Raw genomic sequence first — 17001 nt, 5'->3', positions numbered from 1 at the left:
CTTACTCCCCTCCATCCCCTGTGCTCCTCCTCAGTTGCTGGTAGAAAATGTTTATAATTTCTTCTTTCCAAGCATCACAGGAAATAAATTTGAGAGAAGAAAAGAGGAAAGAAGCCTGCAGTGCAGAGTTCAAGACATGATAGCTACAGCTCACCACATCTTAGCTGGGAATTATGAGGTGTCTTTCTTGAGACTTTTAGAGCTTGCTAGGTAAAGATTTGGGAAGCTTATCTCAGGGCAGGGGATCAATACTTTACTCCTTTGTCATCAGTCTTCTCTCTCTGTTTACCGCATCACCTGAAACTTTCGTGATTACCTGTTCTTTCCCTTGAGATCCTCATTCAGGGGCTTAGCCCTGCATCCCCATGAGAGGAGTCACATGTTATACTCATTTCACTTGCTAAGCTAGTGGTAAGGCCAGGCACATCACATCCAGAACCTGGTGTTCTACTTGCCACCCCTCCAGCTTTTGACTATTTAGAGGAACTGGGGAGAAGGGCGGAAAGTCATAGGGACCAACTGCCAGAGAGCTTGTCCAGAATTCTTGACTTCATTCTTTGAAGTCAAGTTCTTTCAAGTTCTTACCTGCTATTTGGGCCAAGGATTTTCCCCCCAAGGATCAATATTTGCCTTTCCTTATCGTATCTACCTGTCAGTGACCCCAATACCATAACTGGCTACTCGTTAAACTAGAGGTGGTTAACATTTTTATTGTCACGGATCCCCTTGTGGCAATCTGGTGAAGCTTTTGGGCTACTTCTCAGAACACTGTTTAAAAGACGAAAATAAAATAATACACAAAAGATTTCTAAGAGAAACCAATTAGATTTCAATATAGTTATAGATTCTAGGTTAGGAGCCCATCTTTATATAAACAATAGGTTTGAAAGGTTTCTGTTCTGGTTTCCAGCTAGTCTATAATCCAGCAAGTGCAGTCAGCAAATGTATGTTTGTTGAAGAGTATTTCTGTAACTTTTTTGCTGTCCTCTTATGATAATCTCCATTATGAAGAAGAACTTCCCCACAGACCAGTGCTTTTGTTTGCTTGTTTGTTTTTTAGGATTTTTGCAAGGCAGCGGAGTTAAGTGACTTGCCCAAGGCCACACAGCTAGGTAATTACTAGGTGTCTGAGGCTGGATTTGAACTCAGGTTCCAGACTCCAGGGCCAGTGCTCTATCCACTGCATCACCTAGCCACCCCAAGTCTAGTTTTTAATGTTGGTCTCATAAGGAATAGCCCCTTTGGTGAAATCATAACATGGAGTTAAGGTACAAACCCTGTGTTCAGGTAGCTTTACTCTGCTTGTCACTTGATAGGTAGGGCTCAAGGAAATTCGAGGGACTAAAAATTCCCAGAGAGGTCTCTAGAATCTTAGTTTTTGTGCTCAATAACTCCTATGTAAAGATTTTTGAGAATGAGCCCACAAATAAGTTTCTTTTGGTATTATTCCTACATGTTCATCTGTGTGATCAAAGATCTGCTAAATTGTTTTATTTGCTTTTGTTTTTACTTTTATCTTTGTTTTAAAGCTTGGAGGGAAACTTCTTCTGTGCTTTTGCTGAGAATCAAGATAAATTGACTTAGAGCTCTGTCACCAGAGAAATACCTGGCAATAATACTCTGCTCTGTTGCTGGCCTCTTGTAACTCCTCCGTGATTTTGTGACACTGAGATATGTGTCTTTCTAGTACCAAGTTTCCTCCTTCACTTGAGTAACCCTGGAAGGAAATCTCCCCATATGAATTCTTTTGAAAAGAACTGGTCTTAATGTTTCTTTGATTGGAGGATGACCTTCTAGGTCATTTGCTTTTAGAAGGTTTAGCTACTCGGTTATTAGGAACCATAATCTGCAGATCTTTAATATCACTTAAGCCTTCATTGTTATTGGGTTTTTATTCAATTCAGTTTATTTCAACCAGTTTTTATTGTTTGTTCTGGGCCTTAAAAGAAATAGAATCAGATAAGTCAGACCTCTTCTCATTTCAAGACACATAAAGCTCTGCAGAATTGAAGGGAAGATGGTAATGATGAGTGATGGAATGACTTTATTGAGGTGTGTGTCTGTGTCTGTGTACACGTGTGCTGGAGCCTTGTAAGCTCTTAGAAAGCAGAGATCTCATCTTCCTTTTAAAGCTCTACCAACCCTTATACATATACTAGACAGTTGAATGAATATATGAATTTTATTTGAGTGATATTATATGTTTGCATGGTAGTATCTGACTAAAAGGAAAAGATAAATTTCTTTGAAAAAGGCTACTGATCTTGGGGAGAGTGAGTCCCTGGAGTTGAAGGAACATTGATCACCTGGCTTAGAAGGTACAAGATTGTGCATTCAACCTAGACACCCTTTCCCTTCCCCTCAACAACCAAAAAACCCTTATTTTTTCAGAATCAACGGGTTCCTGGGGAAAATCAAACTATTTTTTACTAATAGAATTGGCGAAAGGGATTAAGAAATGTGGTTTCCTTGATATAAAGAGCTTCCAGTGAAGAAACTCCCTCCACCAAAGCAGGTTGACCCCTTTTTCCTGCCACTGAAGACTATTAGAAAGTTGCCTTGGGCATTGACAGGCTAAGGGTCTTACTGGGGCGTCACAATCATTGTGTGTCAGAGAGAGGACTTACTGTGATAAGTAAAGGGAGCTAATCTGTAGAGAGCATGTTATGTATACCTGGGTCACACATGTTGTTATATCTCATTTGCAGTTGAAGTAATCAAGACTCTGAGAGGCCAATGTTTACAGAGCTGCTGAAGGTCCAAGTCAGCCTGCAAACCCTTGTCTGTACATTTTTGGTCCAGTATTCTGTTCATGATACCATACTGCCTCTCTTGACATAGGTCCATTAGCAAAAATATAAGTCCTTATTTTGCCCAGGGCACCTGGTAAAATAGACCAGGTCAAAAAATAATTATAGCTAGTGTTTCTGCCTGCTGAGTGATTAGCTCCAAAAGCCATAAGAGTTAATTGGATTCTGTGGGCCAGTGGATGCTTTGCCTACGGCTAAGGACAAGACTGTGTCTCAAACAGTACCTTCTTTCTTGGCTAGAGGAAAACCTTGGTTAGTTCAGTATGTAGTTATGAGGTGACTGTATTCCTCAATACTTAATCACCTTCCCTTTAACTGGGACTTGGAAATGTTCACTGGTCTACTCTTCCTGGAAGGAGTTTCCTGAAGACCAATTAAAAGAGCCATACAGCATACAACAACATTCTCTTCTAGTAGTTAGTGACTTAAGTGGCAGACACTTTTGTTCTCTGCTATCTCTTGATTTTATGAGGAGGATACAGATAAATAACAAGGGTGGCAAAGCAACTCACACATGATGAAAAATAAGGTAGCAAACAGAGAAGCAGAGAGAGTTTTTGAAAAAAGCTTTAGGTTGGGAGTTATTGTACCTGAGGTTAAATCCTGGCTCTGCTATTTAGATAACAGTGTGACCTTAGTAAATCACTTAAACTTCTTGAACCTCAATTTCTTTGTCTGTAAATATTAAGGGCTGGACTAGATGATCTCTATGAAAACCCTTTTAAAACCAGATGACCGAGAAATCTAGGTGTGCTGTTCATTGTGTCAGATGTGAGATAAGCCTTCATATCCTCAGTTTCCCTTAGTGGGATCTGATGGGAAGCAGAGCCTACCACTTGGAAAACTGGCATAATCCATTCTCCACTCCCAGGAGAGTTTGGCTATGTCTAATCAGAGGGGTGGGTGTCTATGGAATGTATTTCCAAAGGAGGAGGAGGAGAAAATGACATGTTCATGAAAATGAAATACAACTGCAAATTATAGTGTCACCCTGGTTTTTTTAAATCCATTTTTTATTTAATTGGTTACCAAGGAAAAAAAGTGTCACACGGAAGTATGTATCTCAGAGAAGTTAAACCATGAGACATTAAAAGAGAAGAGGAATTCAGGGAAATTCTCGTGGGGGGATTATAAAATATTGCCTTAATAAAAATATTCTGATGCTACAAAGCTAGGCTCATAAATTTCTGCTGTGTTAGATGCCAGAGGTCCAAAGAGATCAACAAATATCATCTCATTTGTTCTTGGCTATCTTTTCCAATCTAATCAGCTATCTGCTGGCTGTCTTTTTCCCAGCAGTAGCATCATTTTGGAGTGCTTTAATGGGAAAAAGGCCATGTACAAAAGGGGAGATGCCTTCATTCAGGCAGCATTGCCTGTTCCAAAGATAACCAGAAACTGAAATGCTTCCTTGATGCTTTGTTGCTTTTACCTCCACCCTGCTGGGACTGACTCACCTCTAACTCCTTCATCTCTTCCCCCCTCCCATTTTCCCATCCTTTCCAGGGTTTGTATTATTTCTCTTCTGCACCCTCAGGACAGGGGTAATGACTTTTCTTTGTGTCTGGTATGATACCTGATGTACTGTGGACAGTTAGTAACTCTTAAATAGTAATATGGTGTCTAAGTAATTCAACTAACAATTTGATCATCTTTGTTCTACTAGGAAAAGTTTATCAGTTGTTTTAGGGGTAGTACACTATTTGAAAGGATATGGCTGCTCTACTCTCCTCTTTCTTGTATTCATTTGTTTTCTTTTTCTCTTCCTCCTCCTTTTCCCAAACCTTAGTGAGGCCTCATTGTGTTCCCTAATGGGAACTTATGGTAAACTGGCTGATGGTTCCCTTTTTCCTTCATAGGGGCAGTAATTGGTGATGGACAGTCCGCAGTGGCCAGCAACATTGCCAACACCACCTATCGGCTCCAGTGGTGGGACTTTACCAAGTTTGATCTGCCAGAAATCAGCAATGGTAAGCCAGATCACAGTTAGTGGAATATACAGGGTAACTGTATCTGACCTTTCACTGGAGAGATCGAAACAGAGAGAATCATAGCACTTTAGTTTCTGGATGGGTGGATTACAAAGTGACATTTTTCTTGAATATCTGAGTAGGGAATTCTCTGAGAGAGATCCTCTTCCACTGACCAGTTAATGTTTTAACCTGAATGAAGAAATATCAAAAGAACTTGTCACTCATTTCTGGGGTAGAGCAGCCAGCTAAGTATGTTGTGGGAAAAGCAAGAATGAGAGGTAAGAGCCACACTTCTTGGGGTGGGTAACCCCTGGATGGAGAGTGATATGGATATGAGTGTTAGATGCTCTCCCAGCTAGGGACAGGAGTTCTTAACGGGACTGACCATGACTTCCTTGATGAATGTGTTCAAGAGTCTGATTAAGCCTCCAGTGGTTGGTCCAAACAAACATTTGAAAATATTAATCATAGCTAGAGAAGGTATCTTAGGACTCATTTAGTCATCCTCTTTCCCAGCCTCACTCTCCACCCTGCCCTTCCCCATTATCTTGCTAGTATCACTGATAGAGGAATAGGGAATTCACTCTCATCATATAGCAATTTTTTTTTAAGAATTGTAAATGTTAGTTCTTTCTTAAATTGTGATAAAATAAGCCTCCCTTTTATTTCCAGCCTTGAATACTATTTCTGCCCTCTGAAGCTACAAAGTCTAATTATAATTCCACTTTCATGTGATAGGCCTTCATATTTTTGCCAAGAGAAATCAAGTTCCCTCTATTTTCCCTTTATGGGACTAATATTCCTGATTCCTTCAACTGGCTCATATTAGATGGTTTTCAGACCCTTATTTATATCTTGTTGGCCCTCCTGAAATCATTTCATTTTGTCAGTAAGTAGTTTACAGTACGATGCCTTTCAAAGTCGTAGCAGTACTCCAGATATGTTCTAAACAATGATGAATACCTTAGAACTATTGCATCCTTTAGTCTAGATAATTATATTTATATTAATTCAGACTAGTATTGCATCAGCTGTTTTGGCAGCTACTTCACACCATTGAATTATATTGCTCTGTTAGTAACAATCTAAGACTTCTTCACTGCCTTATACGTTTTTCTTTCTTTTTTTTTTTATGAAAGAGCCAAGGAAATTTGCTAGACTTTTATTGAAGGAAAGAAAACATAACAACACATGTCAAGTAAACCAGTCAAGAGACTCAGTGGCTCAGATGGGGTACTAGCTTGTAATGGGTTCCATAGTTAGGGCAACACTATATCTCTCATTTGGAAAACCAGAACCAGATGACTTTAATGTGCAGAACTCTGTGCAGACACAGCCCACTATTTGCTTGTCAGTGATGGAAGGGATCAGATTGGGTTCCTCCTTTGTCTCTGGAGCTGTCTTTGGAGCCAAATCATTCATTCCAACCATCATAATCTCTCTCTCCAAACCAGTAGCCTGCTTCTCTTCAGAATGGTTTCCTCCTTTTCTTGGCATAAAGCAAGTGACTACCCAAGCTGGGTCACAGGCCCTCAAAGCCTGCACTACCAATGCCCCAACACCCTGCAGTAATCTTGAAGCTATCACAACTAAGACAACCATGACTGGTTGTACTTTTGGAATCTGCCATATGTTTCTAAAGTTGATTTTTTTTTTTTAGGCAAATGTAGTACTTTTCATTTTTCTCTGTTAAATTTCATTTTTTGATTCCATCTTATGGAAGCAACATGGCTCAGTAGTTAGAGAGCCATCCTTGAAGCCCCGAAGAGCTAGGTTCAAATACCACTTCTGATGTATGCTGATTCTGTAACTCTAAGCAGATATCACTTAACCTCTCAAAGCTCTAGGCAACTCTCTTAGAACTAAAAATTATAGAAAAAGTATTATCCAGCTTTGTTAAAGGATGCTTTACTTACTTGGGGCTTCCATACACCAATGAAATCACAATCCTATCCTAAATTTTAGCCAACCTTCCAAAAGCCTAAGATCTCCGGAGATACTAATTTTCTCATCTAGCTTATTAACTGAACTTCCACCTTTGTGTCATTTTCCTATGAGACAATATCTTTAGCCAAGTCGTTGCTGGAGATGTTGATCAGATCAGAGCCAAGATCATGCATGGTCCTGCATCATAGGTCCACAGGAGGTTAAATGACTTGCTTGAGATTTACTTAAAAAATAGAAGAGTTGGGTTACTAACCCAGGCCCTTTGCTTCCCATCTTATGACCTTTCCATTGTACAAGACTAATTTATTAATCACAGCTTTCTTAGTTCAGCCCTAGAATTTTGCCAGGAATGGATTTTGACAGGAATTGATTTTGACTTATAGTTTCTCTTTACAACTCAGAAGATTTGCTCATCTCTAGCTTTCTGACATTGTATCCTTTTTTCCTAACTTAGAAAATCCTGAAGGTGGTTCTGAGATCATAACCTCAAGCTCTTTCAACTTCCTGTGATTTAGCTGGTTTTATACCATTACCTCAAACTTTATTTCTGTCCTAATCAGTTTGGAAATGAGCAAAATAGGGTTTGAGGAATTCTGTACTTTCTTTTTCTTTGTCATCTCTTCATGTTAACACCTTTTAAAAGCCTTTTCATTTATGTTCTGTTTCTCCCCCCCCTTCTAATTAGTCTTCTTCCAGATTTATATCTGGCTTTTAAATGACTCCTTTTTCATCCATCCTCATCAGAAAACAGCTGCATGGTTGACTGGATCTCTTTGTATGTATCTTCCTTTAAATGTCTTTGAATTGTCAGAGTGTGATTTTGGAGAACCTTGCTTTCCTTCCTGGAGTCACTAGCTTACTGACTAGAGAATGGATCTTTCCCTGAATTACACACTTGATAGGACTTTTTCTCCAGATCTTCACCCATTCTACTATACTAGCTAATTTTTCTTTATTGGAATTTATCATTGGAACTCTTATTGTTGTAGATTCTTCAGGCATCTGACAGATAAACTGCCAGTAAGGCAGGAATTTATCTTGATTTGGTATTTTTTATCCTGCTTTGGAAAATGCCTGTTTTAATTTAAAAAAAAATATTGCATTTGTCCTTGAAATAAAGTATGATTGGGAGAGTGAACTTGGCCTCAGAGTCAGGAAGACCTGGCAAGTCATTTAATTTCTTTTTTTTTATTTATTTATTCTCATTTTGTACAAATAATGCTTTTTTATACATTAATAAAATATTCTTGTTTAAGAGTAAACAAAATACCCCCCAAAAAATATAGATTCACTTGAGCAATAAAGTAAAGGGGAGAGAAAAAAATTAAAATAAAAAAAATAGTAATAATTGTAGGTATGGCCAGGTGGTGCAATGGATTGAGCACCAGCCCTGGAGCCAGGAGCACCCGAGCCCATATCCGGCCCCGTACACCCAACAATCACTCAGCTGTGTGGCATGCAAGCCACCCCAACCCTACTGCCCTGCAAAAAACCAAAAAACGAAAAAAAAAAAGACCCAAAATAAAATAGTAATAATAGTAGGGGCGGCTAAGTGGTAGACAGAGCACTGGCCCTTGAGCCAGTAGCACCCGGGTCCAAATCTGGCCTCAGACACCCAAGGATCACCTGCTATACAGCTTCAGGCAGGCCACCCAACCCCATTTGCCCTGCCCCTCCCCCCAAAATAATAATAATAAAAATGTGCTTCAGTCTGTGTTCCAACACCACCAGCTCTGTCGTGGGTGGATCACATTCTTTATGATAAGTCCATCACAAAAGTTACTTCCATCTTTTTCCACCATTGCCATTGCTGATCGCAACTCCCTCCTTTGGTATTTCTCCATTACCGTGTACTATATTTTCTCTCTCATTTCACTCTGACTCTGCTGTAGGGTCGCTGAGAGGCACAGCAGACAGATCCCCGGCTCTGGGGCCAAGAGGCCCTGAGCCCCCATACCACCCCTTAGGCCCAGCATCCACCTGGCCCTATTGGTCTCAGACAGGCCTTCCAATCCCAGCCCCTTGCAAGAAGTAAAAAAGAAAATGTGTTATATCTGACCACTCTCCCCCCATGGTCCATCCTCTCCTCCATCACTCACATCCCCCCCCCCTTCCCCCTGTCCCCCCCCTTCTTACTCCAGATGCCTATACCCCATTGAGTATATATGCTGTTTCCTCTCCTAGCCACTTCTGATGAGAACAAAGATTCCTTCATTCCCCCTTGCCTTCCCCCCTTCCATATCATTGCAATAGTTCATTGTAATAAAGAAAAATCTTATTATATGAAATATCTTGGCCTATTCCCTTTCTCCTTTTTCTTTCTTCCATTACATTTCCCTTTTTTCTATTGACTCCATTTTTACACCATATTTTATCTTCAAATTCACCTTTCTCCGTGCTTCAACTACAAAAGCTCCTTCTACCTGCTCTATTAACTGAGAAGGTTCATATGAGTATTATCAGTGTCATTTTTCTATGCAGGAATACATGCAGTTCATCATCATTAAGTCCCTCATATTTTCCCCTTCTCCTCCAATCTCTATGCTTCACCTGAGTCCTGTATTTGAAGATCAGACCTTCTGTTCAGCTCTGGCCATTCCAACAGGAACATTTGAAATTCCCCTGGTTCATTGAAAGTCCATCTTTTTCCCTGGAAGAGGACATTCAGTTTTTCTGGGTAGTTGATTCTCGATTGCATTCTAAGCTCTTTTGCCTTCTGGTATATTATATTCCAAGCCCTACAAGCTTTTAATGTAGTTGCTGCTAAGTCCTGTGAGATCCTGATTGCAGCTCCATGATATTTGAATTGTGTCCTTCTGGCTGCTTGTAATATTTTCTCTTTAACTTGGGAGTTCTGGAACCTGGCTATAATATTCCTGGAGGTTGTTGTTTTGGGATCTCCTTCTCTGGGGGATTGGTGGATTCTCTCCATTTCTATTTTGCTCTCTGCTTCTAGAATATCAGGGCAAGTTTCCTGTAGTAATTCTTTGTGAGAATGATGTCAAGGCTCTTTTCCTGATCATGACTTTCAGGTATTCCAATAATTTTTAAATTATCTTTCCTAAATCTGTTTTCCATATCAGTTGTTTTTTCAATAAGATATTTCACATTTTCTTCTAATTTTTTTTTTTTTTGGTTTCGAAGTATTGAGTCCTGGTTTCTCATAAATTCATCAATCTCCCTGAGTTCTATTCATTGTCTGAAGGATTTGTTTTCCTCAGAGTTCTCTTTTTTTCCATCTGGCCAATTTTGCTTTTTAAAGCATTCTTCTCCTCAATAACTTTTTGAACTGTTTTATCCATTTGACCTAAGCTGGTTTTTAGCATGCTATTTTCTTCAGCATTTTTTTTTTGGATTTCCTTGACTAAGCTGCTGACTTCATTTTCATGTTTTTCCTGAATCTCTCCTTTCTTTTCCCAGTTTTTCTTCTACCTCCCTCATTTGATTTTCAAAGTCTTTTTTGAGCTCTGTCATAGCCTGCGCCCAATTTCTGTTTTTCTTGGAGTCTTTAGATGCAGGAGCTTGTGCTTCCTCATCTTCAGACTGAGTGTTTTGATCCTTCTTGGGCTCATAGGCAAAATATTTCTCAATGGTGTTCCTCTTTTTTCTCTGCTTGCTCATTTTCCCAGCCTAAAGCCTGTTTTGGGGGTACTTCCTGAGCTTTTGGGACACTCCCACAAGGGTATTAGTGTGTGGGGCTCTGTCCTCCCTCCTGGTCTGTGAATGACCATAAGCACCCCCCTCTGCCACGGGGCTGAGGTGGGGGGGTGCCTAGACTGCGATCAGGATCTGAATGTGGTCAGAGCCTCAGAGTCCTGTTCCAGAGGCAGAGGACAGAGCTCTGCAGTCTCTTTCTCTCTTCACTCCCCTCCCTAGGTTCAGTGGGCTCATGCCCTGGAGGCTCCTGCTTACGGGCTCCTATTTCCTGGATCTGTACTGTGGTGGCCATGTGTGTGTGCCCTGAGGGCTGGGCTCCACGTGCTCGCTCTGGCAGAGGTCCCCCAGCTGTTCCCCCAATTTGTGCCTGGTGCTCCCTGGGGTGTAGGTCAGGACACTCCCCCACTGCTGTGAGCCATGGCTCCCAGCACCCTTGTGCTACCTCTGGGAGGCTGAAGTTCTTTCGCTCTGGTGGGCCACCCCTCCAATCCCGGGGAGCAGAGCCTCTCTGCTCTTTTCCAGGTTAGCTTGAGTAGGAGAACTGCCTCACTGGGTTCCTCTGTGTGTTCTGTCTCTCGAAAATTTAGTTAGAGTCCTTAGTTTTGAAGATTTATGAGAGAGCTCCTAAGACAGGATCTGCTCTTGTTGCCATCTTGGCTCCGCCCCAAGTCATTTAATTTCTTGGTGCCTTGAGCAAGTTCTTTGAGATTAAGATGATAGAGGAGGTCCTTATCTGCTGTGGGAAAGATTTTTTAAAAAATATTATGATATATTGTTTTCACATCACATTCATTTCCTAACATCTTTTTCAGCTTTCCTCACACATTCCTTATGACAAAGATTAAAAAAGAAAAAGGGGGGTGCAGTTAAGACAAATGAGCCAGTTCAGTTCATCAGCAAGGCATGTTGTCATCATCAGTGATGTCCCCCACTTGCTGCTGAGAAAAAGAGAGTGCATTTTGCAGGTCTTAAATATGCAGAATTCAGGTTAGGATTTTTCTTTCCATTTACATTGTTGTTGTTTATTACAGTGCATTTACATTGTATATGTTGTGTTCCTGATTCTTCTCACTTCACCCTGCATCAGTTCATAAAAGGGTTTTCAAGCTTTTCTGAATTTCTTGTATTCATTATTTCTTATAACATAGTAATATTCCATTATATTTTTATATCATAGCTTGTTTAGCCATTCCCCAAGCATTGGGCATTTATTTTGTTTCCAATTCTTTCCTCTTTCTAAAAATACTATTATAAGCATCTTTTGGTAGGTGTTGGAATTTTTAATCTTATGGCCTAGACCTAGTAGGGTCTCTCTGGATCAGAGGGTACTGGAAGAATCATTGATACTTAAAATTGTCATGGGACCTTTCTTCTCTGTCCCTTGCTTCTCAACAGGGGCATGGATTTGTCAATATTTACTTTCTTGCACAGTCAAGTCAAGGAATAAAGTCTGCTCTGTATCTCTAGGATTTTTATATTTTTGTAAATAAATGAAGAGGCCTCTGGAATTTCATTAGGATCACTGCTTCTTATAGGGTAGGGATTAGAGATTGGTGGGGTGGGTACACAGAACTCAAACTCCAAGGTTCTTGTAGGCCCAGCTGATCAGTGAGTGTAGTGGGATGGGTTTCTCCCCCAGTCAAATGACTAGAACCCATTGGAAATATTTGTACTGGCAGCCAAAAACTAGGAATAAAAAGGAAGCATTCCTGAAATCTGATAGATAACCTTGGGAGAGGAGCAAAAGAGAGCTATTTCCTTTCTGGGTAAGCCCCTTCCAGCCTTCCTGATGGGCTTCTAAAGTATTTACAGAGGAAAGCATTATAGTGGCCAATTACCCCCCCCCCCCAGCCGCATCTCACCAACCAGCAATGGATTGCAACCTGATCTTTGTATGATGTGCAGCTTTATAATTTATGAAACCCTTAGGAAGCAGAACCATTTGCACCTCTAGGCATCAGTATTTCTAATCTCTTCCAATCCTTGTTCAGAAATTTTCATGTGGAGATTATTTATAATTAGCAAAAGATTCCCTTTCAGAATGTGGAACAGACTTCCTGCTGTCCCTTGTAGGTCGGTCTTGGTTCTTTCTGGGACTTCTCAAAGCTGTTTATAAAATACTTCATTTCTTTACCACTACCACCTCCCTCCCTTTCTTATACACTGCCCAAATCACTGTCCTCATCCTTTAGCCCTTTGGATCTTGATGGCCATCTACTAGGGCTGCTGCCTAGGGATATATAATTTTTCTTTTGCAAGGCCAGCATCATTCAAAAAAAGAGAGCTAAAATCGCAAGTTTTTTATCCATGTGAGGTCTCATCACTTCCTTCCTAACTTGTTCTGCTGGGAGCTTTCAGACTTACCTGCTGATCTACCTTCCAGTCAGTTGAATGAGAAGTCCTATGACTTGTTTCACATTGGGCTTCCTACCAGCAGAAAGTCAGAAGGCCTCTGAGTATAAATCATCATGTTAGGGGGTCACCCATAGGAGGGAGATCAAACAACATTATGCTGAGTGCTCCCCCTTCCATATTGGAATTAGGGAAGCAGCAGGCAGAGAAATCTTCTTTAGCCAGACCTCTTTAATGGAAACAGACTTGTCATTTGTATGGGGCTCTTTTACAGGGCACAAGTGGTTTGGTTTAACTTCTTGTACAATTTTCCTCTCACAGTGGCCAGTTGTAACATCAGTGAAGAAGCATCCAGTATCTGAGACCTAGCATCTTTTAATAGGAGAGAGAGATTTCCTTCCTCCTCTCTGCTTCCTTGTGTGGCTTCTACATTGGTTTGGGTCAAGCAATATCAGGAGAGGGAGCAAAGATCTCTTCCTTCTGTTAACCATCTGTTTTGGGCTATTTTCAGCTTATTGGGTTCCGCTTCCATGAAGAGTCACAGAATCACCATTTAGGACCAAACATTTTTATATTGGTGCAGAAGGATGTTCTTCATCATTATTGATATAGTCACTATCATTTTTCTAATAGCCACATCAAGTATTTCTAATCTGTTGCTAGACTTAGCGTGGAAATATTCTGACAGAGAACTGACTGTCATGAATGGGGAGGAGGAGGGTACCATATTGAGGGTATTGGAAATACTAGACAATAACTTGATATAAACCAGGAGCCAAGAATCTTAAGGACATTACTCAAGGCAGCAAAGAGATTGTGGCATCCTGAGCAACAAATCAAATTCTTAAATAACATACAAAGGGACAATGTACTGAAAGTCAGTACATGCCATATTTGTGAGAATTTCCCCATAGAAGAACTTTAATCATCCTTTCTTCTTAAAACCCACATGTGGACACTGGCTTTTTCACAGATAGGTGAGCCTGTTTGCAAAAGAGCTGTTCTGAACTGCTCAGCCCTTCCCAAACATGAAAAAACATTAAGGAACATGCCAAGCCAATGTCAGTACTCTGAAATGTCAGTATTCTTTTCTGTGCTGTCTATTTATAGTGCCAATGTGAAATTTCCCATCCCTGGGATAAGAAAATGCACAAAATAACCCCATTAGGAGAAGGCAGTTGTGAGACATTCAGGCTTTGTGAATTTAGCTTTGATGAGTCACAAAAGAAGAGAGGAAACAGGACTAGATGACACTTATGTAGGGTTTCGTCTTTCTTCTCTGGAGCTAATGCCAAAAATCCTACATGTTTTGAATAGGATCAAATGTTCAGATCCAGTTAACTCCAATTAGATGTGCCTCTTCATTTCATGGGTCACCAGCGGACAATGAACTGATCCCAGAACTGAACCGAGGGCAAGTTTTGATTACGTTTGGGAATTTGGTGGGTGCCTTTTCAAGGATCCTAAGTTGCCAGCAGAGTCCATCTTTTTTGAACACCCAATACCTTATGGGGGTGCTAGAGCACCAAGAACACTAGAACCACAACAACAGGTGACCCAAAGGCAAAGAAAAAATGGGCACCTATGTAGCCCAAGGATGCCACATAGTAAGTACAAAGATAGCTTACATGTGATAAGTGTCCTTGTTAACTTGTATGACTGGGAAAGAAGTGGGCCCAGAGAGCAATACCTCCTTTATGGCCAGTCGAAGCATGGCACTGGCATTCAGGAAATAATGAAAGGCTCAGAGAAAGACACTTAGCGCACTAGGTTAATCTTGTGAGGAAATTTTGTGGAAGAGTTACACAGGATGACTAAGGCCATTGCATCTTCATATGTTTAGAACATGAAGAGATGTTCAGAATGCATCTAGTTCATCACAGTCTCACTTCTCCCCCATCTCCTGACTGAGGACCTGGACTTCTGTTTTCCCCTTTTCCTGTGTCCTATTTGCCTTTCAGTCACCTCTCCTTTAAAGACCCTCATGATGTCACCTCCTCCACAAAAAAACTATTCCTCAGATACCTCAAAGTTTTCCATTTTGGGATGTTTGGATGCACATTTATCATGTCATATCTTATTTTCTTTGTGCTTACACCATTGGAATCTAAGATACACACCTTCTTTGGCTCCCCTTACTCACATCTCCTAGCTAATAGACTATTTCCTTCTCAAACTTTCCCAGACCTTCTCCCTGGATTCTCATAGCACTTGATGTCTTTCTTAAGTATTCATCACATTCTGTTTTCTAGTCCAGTTATTTATGTCACTTTTATTACCTCTACTTTTTGACAGTAAAGTCCTTGAAAGCAATGGCTTTGGAAATTTCTGTGTCTTTAGTACAAGATTTTCTGAGTCACTTGAATTACTGAAAGTAATATTGCTCCAGTTTTTAAAATATTCAGTGGAAAAAGTCTTGATTCCATATATACATATATATATATATGTTTTTGTCAGATAGTAACTTAAATTTTTCTACAATTATTCTAAAATAAATTCTAGAAATTTTTTGCCTTTTCTAAATGGTAAGTTTAAAACCAAAGATAAAATGGAAAGTTCTTTTTTTTTATTAATTTTTATTAAAGATATTATTTGAGTTTTACACTTTTCCCCCCAATCTTACTTCTCTTCCCCAACCCCCCCATGGAAAGCAACAAGAAAAAACAAAAGGTATAAGAGATAGCAAGATCAGACAATATCTTTTTTTTCCCCCTAAATTAAAGGGAATAGTCCTTGAACTTTGTTCAGACTTCACAGCTCCTTATCTGGATACAGATGGCACTCTCCTTTTCAGACAGCCCAAAATTGCTCCCGATTGTTGCACTGATGGAATGAGCAAGTCCATCAAGGTTGATCATCACCCCCATGTTGCTGTTAGGGTGGACAGTGTTTTTCTGGTTCTGCTCATCTCACTCAGCATCAGTTCATGCAAATCCCTCCACGCTTCCCTGAAATCCCATCCCTCCTGTTTTCTAATGGAACAATAGTATTCCATGACATACATATACCACAGTTTGCTAAGCCATTCCCCAATTGAAGGACATTTACTTGATTTCCAATTCTTTGCCCCCACAAACAGGGCTGCTATAAATATTTTGTACAAGTAATGTTTTTAACCCTTTTTCTTCATCTCTTCAGGATATAGACCCAGTAGTGGTATTGCTGGGTCAAAGGGTATGCACATTTTTGTTGCCCTTTGGGTGTAGTTCCAAATAGCTCTCCAGAAGGGTTGGATGGGGGTAGCTAGGTGGCGTAATGGATAAAGCACTGGCCTTGGAGTTAGGAGTACCTGGGTTCAAATCCGGTCTCAGACACTTAATAATTACCTAGCTGTGTGGCCTTGGGTAAACCACTTAACCCCATTTGCCTTGCAAAAATCTAAAAACAACAAAAATAAAAACAGAAGGGTTGGATGAGTTCACAGCTCCACCAACAGTGTAATAGTGTCCCAGATTTCCCACACCCCTTCCAACAATGATCATTATCCTTTCTGGTCATATTGGCCAATCTGAGAGGTGTGAGGTGGTACCTCAGAGAAGCTTTAATTTGCATTTCTCTAATAATTAATGATTTAGAGCATTTTTTCATATGGCTATGAATTGCTTTGATCTCCTCATCTGTAAATTGCCTTTGCATATCCTTTGACCATAAAATGGAAAGTTCTTAAGGACTTCACAGATTGAGGATAATTGAGAAAAGCAGTCTGTCTGACATCATCTTCCCTTCCTCAGAATAGACTGATTCTAAATTATGGGCAGATTTAAGTTAGCCTAGGATGATCAGAAGTAACCTAAGTAGCTTACTCAGTCTGTCCAATCTCCATGTTTCCAAAGTTAGACAAGACTTCCTGCCAGTATCTTTCCAGACTTTATCCACTGCTATCCCTGATATTAGATCTGATATAAGAGAAGTGAGTTGTGAATGTGCAGGAAAAGAATCAAATGTTAAAATTTATTTGTCATTAATTAATGAAGCTGTCTCAGTCATTTCTGAGCCGTTTCTTAGCACTTTGATAGCTGAACTTAGCAAGCAGCTTGGACAGATGGTTCTCCTGACTCTTGATTTTTTTTTTTTAGTTATTAAAATATGTCCCTATGAAGCCATCTTTGTTGGCCTTTACAGTTCCTGATGCTTTTCATTTTTCAGATATGTCTCCAGGTAGGGTTTGGACTTGGAAGAAATGCTAACTCCTTTTCTCCTGGTGGGACCTGAGGCCTAAAGGGGAGGAATGGTTTTCTTAAAACACATAGGGAATTGAATGA

General features: G+C 40.2%; 1 protein-coding gene across 4 annotated transcripts in view; it reads left to right on the top strand.

Annotated features, from left to right (window-relative positions):
- The window catches only part of AMBRA1 (autophagy and beclin 1 regulator 1), a 187842-nt gene that overhangs the window by 113916 nt on the left and 56925 nt on the right, over nt 1–17001 (top strand). For all 4 annotated transcript variants that reach the window (XM_074230552.1, XM_074230551.1, XM_074230550.1 and 1 more), the window contains one exon: nt 4670–4780. In XM_074230552.1, coding sequence (XP_074086653.1) covers nt 4670–4780 — 111 coding nt within the window. The remainder of the gene's footprint in view (nt 1–4669; nt 4781–17001) is intronic.

Source organism: Macrotis lagotis, chromosome 3 (assembly GCF_037893015.1).
Source record: "Macrotis lagotis isolate mMagLag1 chromosome 3, bilby.v1.9.chrom.fasta, whole genome shotgun sequence".
NCBI classification, from domain to species: Eukaryota; Metazoa; Chordata; class Mammalia; order Peramelemorphia; family Peramelidae; genus Macrotis; species Macrotis lagotis.
The sequence above is the reverse complement of the archived record's forward strand: the minus strand, read 5'-3'. Positions and strand labels throughout refer to the sequence as shown.